We start from the raw sequence: 20,400 nt of genomic DNA on the forward strand, positions 1-20,400 counted from the left end.
TGGGAGTATTAAATAGATCTTCAATACTACTAGTAGTGATTACTTAATTACTTGTTGTATTTTTTTTTTACAATCTAATGTGACAAATGCAACTATTAAATATGGCCAATATAGTAAATTTTACTTTCTGTTAATTTGTCCAACCAATCTTAAAAAGGCTGGCTTTCCAGGACAGAGGGAGTAGGCTTCTTTGTATTCCTCAGGGAAGACTCCAAATGGTAGTTGTTTGGCCGTCGTCGGCTCGTCGCCTCGTAGAGATGCATCCAGGGTTTACATTACCGGTTGACCACTAAATTTCGAGCTATATCGTATCACGGTTTTCGATAAATTTCGACCAAATCTACTGTTTAACCTTCGAAATTCTAATCAGAACTTAATTTTGAGTCATGCCAAAACGTCGAAATTTCACAGAATTCGACCAGTTTTTGTTGGAATTGTGAACGCTGGATGCATCATGATTCATGTCGCCGTCTCCCACTCTCTCGCTACTGCCACCGCGGCGCCCCGCGCGTCCAGTGTTCCCATCCCTGCGGAGTTGGGAGACAACGCTCTCGAAATCGATTCTCTGCTCGCATCCTGCCCTCATCCAACATTCCAACACAAGGCACGCACACATACATGACAGTAACTTGGCAGCTGCAAATGCGGGCAGTATGCACAGCACGTAGTCACGTATAGAAGAACGGTACAGTACGACACAACCAAGCAGATACCAGCTGGCCAGCTCGAGCCTTCTCGTTGGTGGTCAACCCAAATGTAGTAAGCTTTTGTATCTCTTTTCCAAGGCTCGCCTGGCCTGGGGCAGGAGAACCCGAGCTTCTCCGCCATGGGGATCTCCGCCGCCGCCGCCGCCGCCCCCTTCCTTCTCCTCGTCGCCCTGCTGCTGCTGCTGCCGTCCCCCGCCGCGGCCTTCTCCTTCACCTACAACTTCACCTCGGCGGACACGGCGCCGTCGGGCATCGCGTTCCAGGGCGACGCCTTCTTCAACAAGTTCATCCGCCTTACCCGCGACGAGCGCATCGGCCCCATCACCAGCAGCGCCGGGAGGGCCTTCTTCTCGCGCCCCGTCCCGCTCTGCGACCCCGTCTCCCGCCGCCGCGCCTCCTTCTCCACCGCCTTCTCCTTCTCCATCGCCGCCCCCGACCCCTCCGCCGCCTCCGGCGATGGCCTCGCCTTCTTCCTCTCCCCCTTCCCCTCCGTCCTCCCCAACAGCTCCGCCGGCGGCCTCCTCGGCCTCTTCAACTCCTTCTCACGCGGGGGCGCAGCGGCGGCGCACCCGCGCCCGCTCGTCGCCGTCGAATTCGACACCTACAAGAACGAGTGGGACCCCAGCGACGACCACGTCGGCGTTGACCTCGGCGGGATTGTCTCCGCCGCCACCGTCGACTGGCCCACCAGCATGAAGGACGGCCGGAGGGCGCACGCGCGCGTCGCGTACGACGGCCAGGCCAAGAACCTCACCGTCGCGCTCTCCTACGGCGACGCGGCGGCGGCGGCGGCCCTGACGGACCCCGTGCTCTGGTACGCCGTCGATCTGATGGAGTACCTCCCCGACGCCGTCGCCGTCGGCTTCTCCGCCGCCACGGGCGAGGCCGCCGAGCTGCACCAGGTGCTGTACTGGGAGTTCACCTCCAGCATCGACACCAAGGAGGAGACGGTAATCCTGTGGGTTGTGTTGGGGCTCTGCGGTTTGCTTCTCGTGCTCGTCGCCGCTGGCGTGCTCTGGTTCGTGTCGCAATGGAGGAAAGCCGGAGAGCTCGCCGATGGCGACATCGACGAGGAGATGGGGTACGACGAGCTCGCCGACGAGGAGTTCTTCGTGGAGAGCGGGCCGAGGCGGTTCCGGTACAGCGACCTTGCGGCGGCGACCAAGAATTTCTCCGACGAGAGGAAGCTCGGGCAGGGCGGCTTCGGCGCCGTGTACAGGGGCTTCTTGAAGGAGCTCGGTTTGGCGGTGGCGATCAAGAGGGTGTCCAAGGGCTCGACGCAGGGGCGCAAGGAGTACGCGGCGGAGGTGCGCATCATCAGCCAGCTGCGCCACCGCCACCTCGTCCGCCTCGTCGGCTGGTGCCACGAGCACCGCGGCGACTTCCTGCTGGTGTACGAGCTCATGCCCAACGGCAGCGTCGACCGCCACCTCTACGGCGGCGGCGGCGGCAGCAAGAAGGCCGGCGGCGCGGCGCCGCCCCTCTCCTGGCCGACGCGGTACAACGTCGCGCTGGGCCTCGCGTCGGCGCTGCTCTACCTCCACGAGGAGTGCCCGCAGTGCGTGGTGCACCGCGACATCAAGCCGAGCAACGTCATGCTCGACGCCACCTTCAGCGCCAAGCTCGGCGACTTCGGCCTCGCCAAGCTCGTCGAGCACGGCAGCCAGCCGCACACCACCGTGCTGGCCGGCACGCTGGGCTACCTGGCGCCGGAGTGCGTCATCACGGGCAGGGCCAGCCGGGAGTCGGACGTGTACAGCTTCGGCGTCGTGGCGCTGGAGATCGCGTGCGGCCGCCGCCCCGCGGAGCTCGACGAGGAGGACCCGAGCAAGGCGAGGCTGGTGCCGTGGGTGTGGGAGCTCTACGGCAAGAGAGCCATCCTCGAAGCCGCGGACCAGAGGCTCAATGGCAAGTTCGACCTCGAGCAGATGGAGCGGCTCATGGTGGTAGGATTGTGGTGCGCGCACCCCGACCACGCGCACCGGCCGAGCATCAGGCAGGCGCTGAACGTGCTCAAGTTCGAGGCGCCGCTGCCGTCGCTGCCGCCCAAGATGCCGGTGCCGTCGTACTTCCCGCCGCCGGACTTGGTCGCTCCGGTGTCCGTCGAAGGCACGTCGAGCACCGATGGCCCAGGCGTCAGTGAGTGTGGATCGTCTGGGTCCAATGCCGGAGGAGGATCGGGGATCAATGATAGGCTTCTCGATCCATGAGCAAGATTTTTTTGGGGCTCAATTCATCAACTGTAGCTATGCCAAAAGGTTTTCTCTTTTTTTTTTCCCTTTTTGTGTCTGATTTTTCAGGCTTAGCTTCACGGCATACAGAAGTGGCAGATTGTATGGTGTAGTTTTTGACACTTTGACATGTGCATGATCAAAATGTACTCCCATCCCACGATATAGCGATGGGACGTATCCTAATAATATAAATTTAAACATAAATTTAAACAGTACAATATGTTTTATCCTAAATATTAGGTTGCTATATTGTGAGATGGGAGAAGTAAAAAAATCGTTGATTCAAAGTTGGGGATAGCGAGAAATGCATTGTGCTCTTGTGCTAAGTCATCTGGAGCTCTGATACGCAATTATGCGCTGCGAGAATAGTCAGCGGCTGCAGCCCTTACAAGTTACAACCTTATCACGCAACAAAAACGAGCGGTTGTTTCTTATTCCATCGGACTGCAGTTACAAAGGCCGTAAGTTGTTTTGGTAAAAAGAATTTGATCCATACGGACATATATTTGAAGTATTAAATATAGACTAATAACAAAACAAATTATAGATTCCGCATGTAAACTGCGAGACGAATATATTAAACCTAATTAATCTGTCATTAGCAAATGTTTACTGTAGCACCACATTGTCAAATCATAACGTAATTAGGCTCAAAAGATTCATCTCGCAATTTACATGCAAAATGTGCAATTGATTTTTTTTTTCATTCACATTTAATGTTCTATACATATGTTTAAACATTTGATGTGACGGAAAAGTTGAAAATTTAAAAGGAACTGGACACAGCCAAAGTGTCCGTGAGCCATTTTGCCAAATCATCACTTTTGTTGCCCCCAAACAGTGTAGGAAGCCAACTGAGCTTTATGCAGCGCAGGAACCATACTTACTTTAAAGTTCCACCTGTAAATACTCAAAATTAATCTCAAAATATAACTTCACCGACTTCCTCATCTCAACCCTCACCACCAACATCCCCCCTTCCCCCTAAAATAAACTGTACAAGGATGACTAGGGACTTGAAAGAACAAAAGAATGCACACGTCTTGGCCTACATACACACATCAGTGATGAGCTATGCCACACATTCATTAGAACTTTTGAGCAAATTTCATTCCCCATAAACTATCATGTTTGATCAACTGAAAAAAATTGTCGAAGACAAGTTCAGCTTAATCTTTTACATGGTTTATGATGTACAACCATACGGCTGAAATGCGAAGCTCAAGATGAGTTAAGATTGCTGGTGAAAACTATGTACAAATATGGCGTTAGCTAATGACGTTCTCCTTTGTATCTTCATGATCAAAAGACACCACTGCAGCTCATCGAAAAATTACCTGATGAGTTGCCACTTGCACGGAGAAAAAATGAATCGCACCACAATGCCACCTTTAACTACAAAATCTGAGCACCTGTACAAACTAGAAACACTAGACGCCTAGAGAAATGCTATCTCCTGACAGATATTTCACCTATAGATGCAAGTTACACCATCCCACGAGCAAAATTGTGTCCAATCTCAGGAGAAATGCTAAACCATAAACAAATAGTTCAAGTCTTCCACCGTCAATCTAGTTTGATGGGCACCAGATTTGTCTTCCCCAAATGCAGAAGCCACCATCTCCCGTTTTTTCTCCTGAGACAGACACAACAGATTAGTAGGGCAACATGAGACGATAGAAAAGAGTAAATACTGAAGAAAAGTGTAGTTGGAAGGGTCTAAGATTAGCTCTAAAATTGGATTTCACACAAGGGTGCGATCTCAGGACTCACGTCAACAATAACATGTTAGTTAACTCAAGCAGTGCTGGATGAGAGTTTTGTAGCAATTCTAGATGTATCATGGGTGGTCCAAGTGGATTAAGGTGAATACAAAGATGGGATATATACTGTTCCACATGCCATAAGCCATTGTCGATAGGATATTACTTGAAGAAAAAAGAACAGGTAGACAGGATGAAAATGTTACTGTCTAATGAAGGCCAAGGAAAAAAAACAAACTTGCTTCAACATTCACATAGTTTTCCCAACATTCGACGAAGGAAAACCAGCCTCTAGTTCGATATCAACATGGTAATGACAGTTTCCGCAGTATGGATATTATCTTCCAGGCTACAAGAATGATTTGCAATCAAAAGAAAAGCTTACAGTTTTAGGTTTACCTGGAGAGCCAAAATACGATCTTCAACGGTATCTTTTATGGTTAACCGTGACACTGTGACAGGTCGAGTTTGGCCAATACGATGCGCTCTGTCAACAGCTTGGTCTTCTGTAGTAGGATTCCACCAAAGATCAAGCAAAAGTACATGACAGGCCGCCACCATATTCAGACCAAGACTTGCAGCTTTGAGAGACATAATCATAACAGAAACCTGTCAACAGAGCAAGTCAATAAAGAACTTCCCTTCAACAGTTACATATGCCAATATTTCATTGAATACAAACCTCTGGATTTGTGTTGAAGTCTTTTACAGCTCTATCCCGAGCTGCGACGGACATTGTTCCATCAAGCCTCCGATAAGATAGATGAGAAGATTTCAAATGAACCTCTACCAAATCCAGCATTCTAGTCCATTGAGAGAAAACGATGGCCTTCTCAGTTATTTTGGTGCCAGCATATTCAGAGGGAGTACTATTCCCGTTAATTTTGTCAGGATGCACAATTTTATTTTTGTCATCACTCATATGGGTTAAATCCAGTTTAGGCAACGAGAGAAGAATATCCAGGGCAGCTCTCACTTTGGAAGATGCATAAGACGAATCAAATCTAGGTTGCTTCCCTTGCACCATGTCTTCACAGGAATCATCAGACAGAAACTCACAGGTTGATCTACTCAGAGCACATTCAAGGGTGCCTCGGGAGAATAAGGAAGTTGAATTTAGTCGGACTCGGCAATTGGACACTGGACATACACTGTCATCACCGGTAAGTTGCTCCAGTATGCACTGGTTGCAGAAAACATGACCACATATAGTAACAACGGCATCTTCTGGCGCATCCTGCACAATTTATGGTGTACGGATCAATGAATCAGAAGTGGATGCTAGGAAAATGGTATGCATGAACAACAAAGAATTATTTCTTCACTAAAATCAAGCCGCTGATAGCCATGCAAACATAATATCATGTTGTATGCTAACCACAAGATATAATTTGGTACTTAGCTATGGATTTAGAAATTGTATAAGCATCCAGGAAAGGAAGCTCACGATCAATCCCCAGCAATGCACTTATAAATCCTATTATAAGAATCTCATGTTCTGATAGTAACCTAAGGCAGTCTATGTGCTACTGAGAAAACTCAAAAAATGCATTCCAACTTTGAAAATAATCAATCCACAATCCACACCACAGCTGGATAGATAATATCAAAGTACAGTGCAACAATAACACAAAACATGGGTTAGAGCAAAGAATGAAGGTAGAAACGATATCATATTAGGTGTGGTTTAAAAAGGCAGCACATTCACTTTTATCACTTACATTGCAGAGAGCACATATCGCAGAACACGATTGCAAGCAAACCAGCAACGATTGCTGCCTTTCTACAGGCAGCTTCTTTGCCATCTCCAATGAAGACATCCAACTAGAAGTAGACTCATGACCTCGAACTAAGTGAGGGTGATCACATGCCTGTCTGAGCCGTAAAAGCATCAGCAGGATATTGACGTAGTTTTGCTTGACAGTACCAGCAGCTGCATACTCCTGCAATTAGATTGTTTATTTGCACAAGGAAGCATAGTTAGCCTCCTAAAAGTTCATTAATGAAAAGCATAAGCAAGCACTTAATATCAAGTGATTTAAATATTAGCATTATTAGGTTTGGTTTAATCATGAATGGAATAAGTTCAATGTCTAAATACCATGTATGTTAGAACTTAGAAGAGCTTTCTTTTAGTAGGATGATTCATTAATTCAAAGTAACACTCTACTTCTTATACAAGGTATGTAGGGTTCTGTATCTGTAGTCCGTAGGTTGCATAATATGGTGAAAGTAAACACTCTACTTCTTACACAATGTGCTCCTAATTATTAGCTAAGGTAGTTGTCAAGTAAAAATATTTAATAAACCATTGACAAATGAAAAAGGCAGCAGCATATTTAAAAAAGAAATAGAAGGTCTCATAAAGGAGACTATTAATTAACATTCTAAACACACCTTGAACTGCTCTCGTGATTCTGCTTCGAGAGTGTTATAGAAAGCACGCTCTTCACTAGTGAAGTCCACTGTCTTAAGAGAGACGGTCTTTGGGGGTAATGAGATTATTGGTTTTCCATCAAGCATCGTTGCTGCAATACAACAGGTCATAAGAGATAATAACAACATAATACGATGAGCAGATAAATATTTTGGCACCAATTATTGTGTATTAACAGAGGGGCAGTTAAGCACAGTAGGTGGAGAAAAGGAAGGAGACTAAATAAACTATGTTCCATCAATGAATATCATTTAAAAGTACCCCTCTACAGTCTACATGACAAGCAGATAAATATTTTGGCACCAATTATTGTGTATTAACAGAGGGGCAGTTAAGCACAGTAGGTGGAGAAAAGGAAGGAGACTAAATAAACTATGTTCCGTCAATGAATATCATTTAAAAGTACCCCTGTACACGTCGGTGTGTTGGGAGTTGAAGGGTGCCAAACTGTTGAATCACAATTATACCTCCATATTATCAACCAAGGCTATCATTAGAGCAAGCAAAGATAGATATTTTTAAAGTGGCTGTACTTGCCAGTTCAGTCCTGATTAACATCAAGCTGTGCTTATGTATATTAAGCATTGTATGTGAAATTTATATTAATAGGACTACCAGAAGTTAGCACTGAGACCGCTAGAACATATGAAAGTTTAGAGGACACCAATAATCAAATACAACTCAAAGTTCTATACCTTAGTCTTGGATAAGCTAGAAATTTCTTCTTTTTTTGGCTGAACTTGATCTAAAGACAGCCATAAGAAGGCACTTTTCAACAGGCTACGTAAGACATTAGCAAACTCTCTGGCATGCTATTTGGGCATAGATACATTTATACATTTAACTTAACAAAAGAACGAAGTAACTCCAAATTGGTGAAACAAAAATTATTTCTGGAAATTCTAGCCAAGCAAAAAAAAAAAAGAATCTATCAGGTCTTGTAGTTTAAGCACAATCAGAACTCAACAATTACTTGAGTTCATAGATATGTACATGCAGGAGATGGACAACAAGAAAATATAATCAATTACTGACCTTTTGTCCTCCTCAGCATTACTGTCTTCAGAACAACCTGAAGCTTCTTGTACCCAGTAATTGGGTTCCTGCTGATTGGTGTTTTTATCATGAAGCAAAATTTTTTGTATTCAGCATATGGATCATATCTGAGAAATCTGAAATAGCTATAGAGATCCTCAACAGCATTCTGTATAGGTGTCCCTGACAAGCACCATCTTCTTTTGGCTCGCAGACCCCAGCATGCCCTAGCAACCTGGGTTCGATAATTTTTAATACTTTGTGCTTCATCAAGGATAACTCTAAACCATGCAACTTTTGCGAGAGGTTTCTCAGGCAATTTACTCTCTGGTGTGCTTCCACTTTTGTTCTTCTTAGAAGAGGAAGTCTTCCGTTTTTTGCTGCCTGAGGAGCCAACAGGAGCACCATACCTGTCAGGCTTCCCTTTCTCTTCATCATCACTATCAGGACTTGATTGTTTTGGTACTTCCATGCTTACTATAGAATATGTGGTTAACACGACATCGTATTTAGTAAGATCATTAGGATCCTTTGTGCGGTTGCTACCATGATATACTAAAAAGGTCAAGTTAGCTTTACTGGTGACTTTATTCCTCAGTTCATCTGCCCACTGACGTAGAACACTCGTGGGGCAAACAACCAAAGTCCCAGCAGCTGGTCTAGCCTTAACATTTGCAATAGGATTTTCTGTCTTAATGGTACTACTTGTCGCTTCAGGTTTACATGTATCTGCTAGATGTGCTAGTGCCGGTTTCTTCAAATGAGGCTCAGCATCGTCATCCTCATCGTCATCGTCAAGGGTTACAGCTTCGCATGGTTCTTGCTTAACAGCTGAAGATGGAACTGGTGACCTTTCTGTCAAAATCAGTGATATAGTCGACACTGTTTTACCCAGGCCCTGAAAAATATCAGATCATAAATTAGGACAGTTGCCCTTTTGGCTCAATCCTGCATGTGGGCTTGGGTGTGGACTGTGGAGTGAGGTAAACTAGCATACCTGATCATCTGCAAGAATTCCGCCAGAGCAACTCGAACCATTTCTCTCCTTTTGTACCATCCATGACAAGGCAATTTTCTGACAAAAAGATATATCGAAATCAGAAGTTGGCTGAAGTACTATTTCTTAGGGAGTAACAGCTTTGGTTTCAAAGTGTACCTGGTGCCTCAATAAAGGAACTGCTAAAACTCCATCAGGTGGATTAGCCTCAGACTTTGGCTGAGAAATATCCTGCCCATCATCCAATTGGTTAAGTACATTGAAGAAAAACTTACAAGCAAACTGGATGCAAGAGGTGCATCAAGTAATGGCTAAAAAAGTATCAACACATACAGCATAACACAAGGCTAACAAAAAAAGGGAACTAAATGCCACATATATATCACATGAAATAACATTCACAAAGTCACCAGTTATATCCAATGCAGACAAAAGGTCAAAAATCAATGTTTAACAGCATCACAGTGCAGAAAAGGTTGAAAACATAAGCACCAGCAGTTATCTATACTCTAGTGGTGGAGGTGGTTCTGCCGCAGCCCACCACTACTAATTTTGCATGTTTTACAAATTATTCCCTGATATTTTCTGATATATGCAATAATTTAATATTTGTTTGATTTAAGTGAATAACATATATTGTAATAAGCATTGGAAAAGCAAAGAATGGGAATTTTACCCATAGAAAAGCATGGACATTTTGCTAGTTAACACAAAATGGTCTTCTGTTTGCAAGACAACTACAGAAAATATATAAGGCAAATATCTTCATAAGAAAATCATACATTCTCCTCTGTTTTAGTGACCAGAAACATGATAACAAATCAAACCTCAAGCAGTTTAGTTGCCTGTTCCTTTGGGTTAGGCAAAAAAAGGGACTAAAAAAGGTTTAAAAAAAACCACCTTGTTTGTTTATGGTACTTCAATGAGCAAGTGCCGCCAAGAGTAAAAAGGGTAAATTACCTGTAATGCAAGCCGCAAAGTCATTCTTTCCTCATGCGGCCTGTATCTCCCTCCAAACCGAGGAAGATTAGGATTGGCACACACAGATTGTTGAAAGTTATGCTGCAATCCTTGGGGTGGCAACACATGTCCACTAGCAAGACTTCTACTACCCTCAAGAATACATAAATCAGAATCACGATTGCTATCTAAACTGAAGCAATTCCTTGATGAGTTACCCAGAATAGAAGAGCTGCCATTTCTAGGAATGTCATACTTTTTATGAAAAGTTGGATGCATTGGATCACTTGAGTTCATGAATGAGTGTTGGTGTTGGGTACTGACAGGAAACATGGAATTCTGCAAATGTTTTGGTGCATCTCCAAAGTATTTATCAGCATCCTCAGTGGTGGAGTTTCTGCTTGAGGGCACCGGAGAAGAGTCAGTGCTAGACTCACTCCGGAAACAGATATCTTCTGATCGGTTCTGCTCGCTGGACATCGACTCTATCGAAGATACATCATCCATGTAATAATCCGACAGAGATGTATCATCACAATATTGATCTGGAGAGCCCACTTGCATTGAACTGCTTTCACATATATTCTGTGGTAATTGTTCCAGCTCATATGACTGATTGTTTTGTGGCAAATCATGCAGCACTATTTCATTAGCCATATCAAACGATCCATAATCTGGCTGAGGATACTCCTGATACTCCCCCTGCAGATATTCTCCTTGTACAGTTAGGCAACTGCCATTTCCATTCTGCATGCTTCCAGGCACATCACCGATGTTCAACTCGGTGTAAGGAATATCAGGTATAACAGCACTATGGTCAAACATAGGCACTGACGTGAAATGGTTACCCTCCTGCTCAGAATTACCAAGCATGGGACCTGTGCCCTCACATTTAACTTCACTTAAACCAGATTGCTCTGCGAACATATCACATCCCGAATCTGCAGGAGATATCAAATAATTAGTGCCTTCTTTATATTACAACGCTAAGAAAGCACACACGTATGTGTATATTACAAAGCAGGGAACCGCCATACAAGTATTAGTGTGTGGCTCCAAGCCCTCAAAGTTGTTATCTACTCTAACTTGTGTATTGTCGGAGTGCATAGAATGCTGACCATAGTATAAACCATTTGTATAATCTTCATATGGAGGGACAATTTCTTCATCAACAGTTTTAGCATGGTTTAATGCATCCATTGGTAAATGCATCTCAGGATTACCATTCCTTGAATTTTCCAAAAAATCTGTGGAGCAAAACCAAAATTAAAATCATATAATACATAATAAAATAAAAATGTTTTTTTTCCAGATTGAAGCCTTTCTTGTGTTTCTCACCATTGCTAAGCAATCTATAAGAGGTATCCTCTGAGTGATCAAAAGATTCTCCACCATTGTTAAGTTCCACCATTACATCCATCTGACTATGTGAAGGATCTGTATGCGAGTAGTTTGACCAATTTTCTTTATTCTCAAAAATTTCTGCTCATTTTAATAAAATTTAAAAATTAAAAAAATGGACACGGAAAAGAAAAGTGTGTATCTAGCAGAAACCAAAATAAAACGAGCATCTTCTGGTACCTTCATGGTTTTGAAATGCATTTTCAGAACTTGTGCTGTCCACTGGCATCTCTAAACCTTGATTGCCCTGTATTAAACAACATAATAGCTCTTTAGTTACAAATATGCACATTTGTCAAGGGAACACAAGATAATAGACTAAACAAGGGGCATGATATATAGATGCAACAAAGCTAAGTAGGTAGATATTCCTGGCAAGGAACTGACTTATCTTACAATAAACACAAGAATTAGCATCAGCTACACGAAAAAAAATGCAATCCCAGTTATTGTACTCAAGGAAACTTGGACATCTATGAACATATCCAGTTAGCCACACATAGTTAACAGCCTATGATGGCATATGCTGGAACTAAATGTAGAGTTTTACTGGTTACTGACCACAAACCATATGACAAATTCCGAGCATAACAAGTACTACCTCCGTCCCAAAATACTTGTCGTTTTGAGTTTTTGTTTGTAATGCTTGACCATTCATCTATTCAAAAGAATATGGAATTATTATTTATTTTGTTTGTGACTTGCTTTGTTATCAAAAGTACTTTAAATATATGACTTATCCTTTCCTATATTTGCACTAATGTTTTAAATAAGACGAAATGGTCAAAAGTTGCAAGCAAAAAGTCAAAACGACATCTAATTTGGAACGGAGGGAGTACATTACTACCCAAGGTTGGTAAATACAAGACCTAGCAACCAACAACTTGAAAATACAATTAAAAGACAAAACCTCCCAAAAAAACACTTCCTCAAACAAAGCACAAAAAATGAAGATTCAATTTCACTTGGTATGGTATCAGCCAATTATTTTGCCACAGAACTGAACGCGGCAAGAAATTTTATATTTCCCCAGCACTCACCCAAAGTATTCAAGGTCACAACAATCACAACACAGTAAATAAAATCAGTTTGATTCATCTCTTTAGTTTTCTTTGTTTGAGAAAGAAAGGATCTACTCTCCCATTTCATTAATGAAATGACTTCAGTTTTACGATTCATCTCTTTAGTAATGAGGCATAGCAAATGCAAAACTAAAAGCATTCAAGCACACATAAAAACAAAGCATTTACCAGGATCGACCATCATAATAAATATTGTGAGGTCAGACTATTAGCTATCTGCATGCTCACAACAAATTCAATATTTTCTACTGCTAAAATACATGTGTTAGGATTCAGGGGAAAAGGTGGCCGTTTGCAACACTAGAATTTTTCCAATTCATGAGGAAATCGAACTGTTTCAAGTGAAAAATATACTGAACTCCTGTGTTCTTAACAGGCCATAAGGATACCTCATAGCTGCATGATGTATATCTATGCCCACCGGTAAACATACAGAACATGTGTACAGGGGCCTGAAGTTCAGTGAGAGCAGAAAAGACAACACGAAAAGCCCACATATCATTGTATCCATTTGGCAGCAAACACACTTCCAACTCACTACCAAGCTGCTTCCTGTTTGACCTTCTCCAATCCCAACAGCCTGATGGCCATTTATAGCCCATCGCCACTGAAAACAGCATACATGTACCACATCACAACCCCCAACGCCACGACTGCCAGTAAACTCGCTTCCAGCCGCCATCATCAACACACTTTCTCATAGTATAAACCACGGCAAGGGCAGTGAATCAAACATGAGACCCAATAAACCAGCAACCGAGCCTCTGTACATCAAGCGTCATTTCAGCGACCGATGATTGTTGAAGATCTGTCGTCAGATTATTGTCATTGACCAACCAACATTTAATGAAACTGCATAACGGACTTGATTTTAGCTCTTCTTCAGGCACCCAGAGCTCCACTTATCCGAAACAACAACAAAAAAAATACCTGTTCAAACTGAGTAGCCGGACCAAAACCGCATGTAAGCTTGATCACGCTTGTATCATTCGCGCCTAAACAAGACACAACACTCGTGGGGGAAAACACAGTGCCTAGCCTCCAAACATCCTAAATCGCTTAATTGAAGGCAGAAACTTCTCGAGAAATCCACGCATCCGGCCCCGATGCAATCAAAAACCCTAGAACAGACGCAAGCCCAGCCCCCCAACAACCCCGCGCACCGAATCGGATCCGACGCACACAGAAGAAAAAAAAATACACCCGGGCGTAAATCGAATTAGGGCAAGGCGGCGAGTAGTAACGCACCTCGTGCTGCTGCTCCTTCCAGTCCTCGTTATCGAGGAAGGCCATGAAGTCGCCGAGGGGCATGGACAGGTTGTCCTCCCCGGCGCCGCCGAAGCCGCCATCGAAATCCGCCGCCGCCGCCGCCGCTTCCTCCATCACTCCTTACCCTCGACGGCGGGCCTCGATCATCCAAATTCGCCGCGGGACAGGGGCGGCTGCGTCCTTCCTCCGCCTAGCCGAGCGGAACCCCCCTTTCCCCCTCTCAAACAGGGTCGCGTGGCGGCCGCCGCGCGCTAGGACGAAGACGACGAAGATGCCATCCGCGTCGTGGTGGTGGGGGGTGGTGGTGGAAACGAAGGGGAAAAATTCGTTCCGGGTTGGGGGATTTAAAAAAGCGGAGCGAGTCGGCGTGGGTTTGGGGACGGAATGGCCGAGTCGGAGTCGAATTGGGATTATGCGCGATATTTTTTTAGTAGTTTTTTTCTCTCGCGATGGGGGGTGGGTAATTTCGTGGTGGGGGCTGGGCATGTGCAGAGACGCGGTGGAGTCGCGAGGCGGTTGGCTTGGGCTTCCGACGGACGGACGGACGGGGGTGGGAGCGGGCCGCCCAATCTCGGGTGCGGGCTGCACACGGGCCCGTGCGGGAGGAGAAACGCCTTCTTGCCGAAGGCACCCGCAAATCTGTGGGTTTCGCATTTCTGACGGTTGAAATCGTGAAAAAGAGATACTTTTTTAGGGTAAAAAGGAGAAGCGTTGATTACACCGTTAATTTTTAAACACGTTTGATCATTCATTTTATTCAAAAAATTAAGCAAAAGCTATATAAATCATGTCTAAAGTACTTCTAGCGATAAAACAAATGATAATTACGTATTTTTCTCATATTTCATCAATAAGATAAATTGTTAAATGCGTGTTCAAAATCAATAGTGTTGCATATTAAAAAAACGAAGGTAGTACTATTTTCCTGCAAAACTCTCACGAAAGTTGGTGTGCGACGTTGTGGTTTTGGGCTAGTTTGGCACGGCTTCAGCTCCAGCTTCACCTATTCTGGAGCTGGAGCTTAGCCGAACAATTTCAACTCCACCTAAAATGGGAATATAGCTGGGTGGAGCACTCTCACAAAATGATTTAGAGATGTGGAACTAAGTTTAGGCTGCTCCACAACTCCGCTCCAAACCCCAACTCCTAGAGTTAATAGAAGTTAAAAGCTCTACGAAACGGGCCCTTTGTGTGTTGTCTTTGGTGTTTGTCGGATTGATACGCGCATATCATTGCTTCAGTGAAAGTCATGTTATGGATTTGGGTGTAAGGGTATGCTTGTAACTTGGGCTGACAACGGGTCGAGCTCGAGCAAGCTTACCTATCTAGGCTCAAGCTCAAACCGAGCCCGAGTAACCTTCGAGTTTTTAGACATGCTCGGTTCAAGCTTGAGCTTTCCTACAAAGTCGGCTTATAAGTAGCGCAACATAGTATATTTCAAGGATAATCTCTTGAAATAAATAATTTATTTATATTTAATCATGCTAATGATTGATGAAAAATAATAAGATAAATATATTGTGCCAACGCAAGATACTTCACCGCATGGATACAGATATATGGCATACATGATGTACTACTTTATTAAATGAACGGTAAAACTCGACATGAGCTCGAGCTCAGCTTGACAAAGCTCGTGAGCTTTGGCATAGGCTCGAGCTCTACTCAACTAGAACTCGAGGCGAGCTTAAATTGAGCTCGAGTAACTCATGAGCCTTGGGTTTTTTTTTTACAATCTACTATCCCGGACTCATGCGAATTTAGGCATTGTTTAGTTCCTAATTTTTTTCCCAAAAACGTCACATCGAATATTTGGATACATGTACAGATCATTAAATATAGATAAAATGAAAAACTAATTGCACAGTTTGCATGTAAATTGCGAGACGAATCTTTTGAGCCTAATTAGTCCATGATTAGCCATAAGTGCTACAGTAGCCCACATGTGCTAATGATAGATTAATTAGGCTCAAAAGATTCGTCTTGTGGTTTCCAGGCGAGTTATGAAATTAGTTTTTTCATTCGTATCCGAAAACCCCTTCCGACATCCGGTCAAACATCCGATGTGATACCTAAAAATTTTCTTTCCGCGAACTAAACAAGGCCTTAATTAGAAAACTTTCATTTGAATCAAAACTTGTTATACGTGACATCAGGGCTGTGTTTAGTTTCTGAAATTAAGGAGAAGTTTGGGGAAAGTTGATAGTTTGGAAAAAAAAAGTTAGGAGTTTATGTAAATAGGAAAGTTTTGATGGAAAGTTGAGAGTTTGGGGGAGTTTTGGTGTGAACTAAACACGGCCCAAGAAAATATTTCCCACCCTTAAAGTCTGAGATGGTTGACTAGACGTCCCAATATTTTAAAGAGATCAAATAGATTTTGTTTTTCGTTTTTTACATTGTATAGTAGCAAGTTGGCAAATGGCAAACCTTGATAGCTTAGCCTGAACGGTTTTATGAAAGCTTGCTTAAGCCTAGTTGAGACTTGAGAGGATATGTGTCCGGCACTCCGGCCTCTCAAACAAAGTAGTTACAAGAAAAGTTGAGATTGTGAGATCATGAAACTCCATAGTTAAGCAGTATCGACCACTGTTCTATAATAATTCTCCAACTCTCTACTACTGCCTTCCGTCAGAAAACAAAAGAGAAAACAGTAATGTTTCGTAAATTCCACCCAAGTATCCGGCCAATGGTTGCCTCACTTCCCATACGACCAAAGTAAAATCACGAAGAAGTGAACAAGTAAAATTGTGAAAGCTTGAACCGTGAAAGAAAATCTCGTCTTCTCATCGTCCCCTTTGCTGGGCGCCGGCTGCAAGTGCGCATAGGAAGTGCGACCTGACGTTGCCGGTTCTGATTCCTAGGTTGTTGGGGGAGTTTCGGATTCGGTGGAGGCCGTTTGCAGCGTTGCTTGGTGTCTCAGAATCCTCACGGATTTCACGCCACGGCGACCGGGAATTTACTAGGAGCACCCCGTGCAGAGGCAAAAGTCTAGTGTTTACACTTCGCACATCACGCAGGCTCGCACTGTCAAAGACGAGGAAACATGGGTCATGGAGTATGGAGGGTAGGTGCGCCGGTGTCCCGGTAACATGACAGCATGTTACATGATGCAGTGAAGCATATGTAGCGAAATTTCCTGCGTCAGATGCAGCAGTGCTATGAAACTCAAAAGAGTTTTATGGAGTGTGTAGTGTATTGGCATTTGGCTGTGTGGTGATGATCTTTAGGACGATTTTTGTTACCAACGACTTTTCCGGGCGATGATCCTATTTGAACCCCTTTCTGTTACTGTTTCTTACTAGAAGCTTGAAACCAACAGATTGCTGGATAATACTACAGTTATACGAGTACACTAGTGATATGCTATGCCCCTTCCCTTTAGGTTTGGAAGTTGACCTGACCAGAACAAACCATCTCCCCTAGGGGAAGAAGACGTTAATGACGAAAGCACAAGGACACGAATACTTTTCAGGGCTGCCAACCTTGTAAAGAAGGAAAAAGAAAAAAGAACATCGCCGTCGAAGTTGATGCGGGCCGAATCAGTCGCCACTCACCAAATTTCCCGATAAGTTCGATATGTTAAGTGTCCGCAATAAATGTTAAATGTTGTGTTTAGTTCAGCGCAAAGTTTAGATTTTGGTTGAAATTGAAGATGATGTGACTGAAAAGTTGTATGTGTATGACAGTTTGATATGATGGAAAAGGACTGAAGTTTGGATCCAAACTTTAGATCTAAACACAGCCAAAGATGCACCGACACAGGAAAATTGCTGGTTTCTCCGTATCGAGAGAAGACATGGTGAGCATAGTCAAAGCATCTCCCACAGCCACGCGCGTGGAATCCTCGATTCACCTATGTATGCTTGTATCAGGGGCGGATCACAGTAGAAGGACCGGTATCACGACACCGATAATTTTCGGCAAAACCTATAACAAAATTGTTTATCCATATATTATAACATCATGATCTAATTATAATTAGCATATGTCGGTAACATGGGGCCGAGGGTATCGTGACTAGAGGCTTGGGTAGCCGCGGTCACCCACGTGGCCTGACCCCCTCGGGGGGGTCGGACCCGAGGATGACGTGGCCACCCCTCCCTCTGTCTCCCCGAGGGGTCGAACCGCTCCCGTTTCGGCCCCGAGGGCTGGGGCGCCCCGACCCCCTGTGGTTTTGGCGCCACGCGTGTGGGTTAGGTGAGCACAGCGGGGCTCACCTAACCGCATTTATAGCGGGATTGGACGAGCGCGCCACGCCGCATTTAATGCGGCGCAGCGCACGCTTATCCGGTCCGCGACTGGTCGCGGTGTGTGACCGGTCACAGACCGGTCAGATCGCGGGTTAGGTGGCAACAGGCGGCCTGTCACACGCCTCGCCCCGTCCCGTCGGAATGATGAGAGCTTCCTGGCTCTCGTCCCTAGCCGGAGCCGGCGTGCTAACTCCTGGAGTTGGTATGTCAGTCCCGGTCAGATCCATTCCAGGCTTCAACGCAAGTATGGCAAGGAAGTCGCTGGCCATTAAATGAAGGTTGAAATGGGCGTCCACCGGAAAAGCGGGCGAGCGGGGCAGGAGACGTGCGCTCTGCTTGTCAGAGGTCACTTCCGGCTGTAGACTAGCCCTCATTGTAAAAAGCATGTTTCCCTTCTTAGGCAGCTAGAGGCCCATGTGGTGACCCCTGACCAGATAAAAAGGAGGCCCAGGCCTAGGAAAAAAGAAAGAGGAGAGAAGAAAGGAGGGGAGTTGGGACTCTGGCAAAGGGTTTCTAGAGCCTGAACTCTCTTTCGCTCTCGGCCTCTCTGTATTCCTTCACACACAGATCCACCAGAACACAGGAGTAGGGTGTTACGCTTCTCAGCGGCCCGAACCTGTCTACGTCGCCCGTGTCTTGCGCATTTCCTCTCTCGCTGACGTTCCTCAGATCGAGGGCGAAGAATCTCACTTAGCGCCCCCGGCCGAATCGGCAAAGGGGGGCCTGCGCGGTCTCCCGGTGAGGAGCCTCACGCTCCGTCAGCATACTATAACACTGATAGATATATTATAATACCAACGAATCGATTTTTTTAACCGCCACTAGCTTGTATGGTGTACAGTACACGCATGTAATCTTCTACTCTCCTCGATAAGGGGAGAGACCGAGAGAGGTTTTCGCTGGAATTATCGTCCCCCGTTTCACTTTGTGCAGTTCTGCGAGCATAACAGAGTTTTTGTTAACTCGGTGAAGTTTCCAACGAATCTGAGCTTTCGTTATGCAGGACTTGACTTGGACATCTTTATTTACAATTCCATGAAAATATCGAATTTTTTTCGTTTTTAGATTTTTTTTTTAATATTTACAGAAATAATCTATCGACCAAAAAAATTACAGAAATAGCCCCTGCCGCCCTAATGGTGGGCGGCAAGCTGACGTGGCAGACGGTGGGTCGACCGCGTCGTCTGCCGCCGTCGGTCAAAATTGCGATTAGGCCCTTGCCGCCCATACAGAGGGCGGCAAGGGGCTAATTACAATTTTGGCCGCCCATAAAGAGCTTGCGGCCGTACTTTTTCATCTGGGTCCCTTGCCGCCCCAATAGAGGGCGGCAAGGGACCCAGATGAAAAAAGTACGGCCAAAAGATTTTTCTATGTTATGTTAATAATAAATAAAGAAGTATTTATTGGTAAAACTTGTTAATATTGTTATAAAAATGTATTGAAGTTGGTTGTTGCGCAATTTCATATGTTAAGTGAGGTATTATTTTGTACCTTATTCGACGTATTAGTACTCGGATAATTTATATAGGCCTATCGCAGTCTGGGTCGTAGAAACATTATATGGACTTAAACAAGGAGAATTATGTAACATGAAGAAATAGTAGTACAATTTGAACATGATATAACTATTTGCATTGCGGTTACATAGATGATATTAGATTCGAACTAGGAGGGAGGTAGTGCAATAGTTGAACACAACGACGATGTAGTAATGGGACAAGGAAGCATGACAGTAAAAATTTCAATATGCCAAGTTGTCCGATAATAGCTAACCCCTACGTGAGGATCCCTCTCCTCTCTCAAACCGCGCTTTAGTAACCCTGTATTGCTCTGGTAGTTCAAGCTGCACAACACGGCTAGGTGGAGTTAGAACCCTTCTGGTGTCTATCCATTCTCTGTATTGACATCTCCTTGGTGGTTCCTGGGAGGAAAGAATAGATGTAAAGCAAGCAAAGTTAGTAAATGTTGTGAGAAAATAAGGATTCATGTAATCAAAATATTCTTACCATGAAATCGTCGTCAAGAATATTTGGACAAACAAAGAACCTTCGACCCAATGTTGTAGGATTTATGGAACGAAGAACCTGACAACGATCACCACACCTGCATCTTGGACGGGCTTCCCATGGAGGGAGTGCCGTAGTTAGCACCCGCCAGTCGCTCTGTTGTTCACGACATTGTCGTTCATAAGCCGCTTTTCTCTGTAAGTATTGCTCAGTACTTTCGGATGCGAAATACCAGCGACCTTCTTGTAAACAAGTGGTT

General features: G+C 44.6%; 2 protein-coding genes across 7 annotated transcripts; one reads left to right on the plus strand and one right to left on the minus strand.

Annotated features, from left to right (window-relative positions):
* The first annotated feature begins 707 nt into the window (after positions 1 to 707).
* Positions 708 to 3,156, plus strand: LOC4326435 (L-type lectin-domain containing receptor kinase IX.1). The gene has a single exon (XM_015767057.3). It carries the CDS (start codon positions 827 to 829, stop codon positions 2,915 to 2,917), a length of 2,091 nt encoding a protein of 696 aa, XP_015622543.1. The 5' UTR covers positions 708 to 826; the 3' UTR covers positions 2,918 to 3,156.
* An 869-nt stretch (positions 3,157 to 4,025) lies between these two features.
* LOC4326436 (helicase-like transcription factor CHR28) lies at positions 4,026 to 14,222 on the minus strand. 6 transcript variants are annotated; one of them, XM_015760752.3, is made up of 13 exons: positions 13,865 to 14,222; positions 11,715 to 11,781; positions 11,472 to 11,570; positions 11,252 to 11,380; positions 10,134 to 11,074; positions 9,333 to 9,404; positions 9,174 to 9,251; positions 8,177 to 9,074; positions 7,102 to 7,232; positions 6,426 to 6,647; positions 5,387 to 5,941; positions 5,104 to 5,313; positions 4,026 to 4,577 (listed from the first exon to the last, which is right to left on the minus strand). In XM_015760752.3, exons 1-13 carry the CDS (start codon positions 13,997 to 13,999, stop codon positions 4,473 to 4,475), a joined length of 3,642 nt encoding a protein of 1,213 aa, XP_015616238.1. In that variant the 5' UTR covers positions 14,000 to 14,222; the 3' UTR covers positions 4,026 to 4,472. The 6 variants fall into 6 exon arrangements, with proteins under 6 accessions (XP_015616238.1, XP_015616232.1, XP_015616236.1 ...); XM_015760746.3 differs by having other exon boundaries at positions 11,171 to 11,380; XM_015760750.3 differs by having other exon boundaries at positions 11,472 to 11,615.
* Positions 14,223 to 20,400: the final 6,178 nt, after the last annotated feature.

This window comes from Oryza sativa, chromosome 1 (genome assembly GCF_034140825.1).
Source record: "Oryza sativa Japonica Group chromosome 1, ASM3414082v1".
Classification (NCBI taxonomy): Eukaryota; Viridiplantae; Streptophyta; class Magnoliopsida; order Poales; family Poaceae; genus Oryza; species Oryza sativa.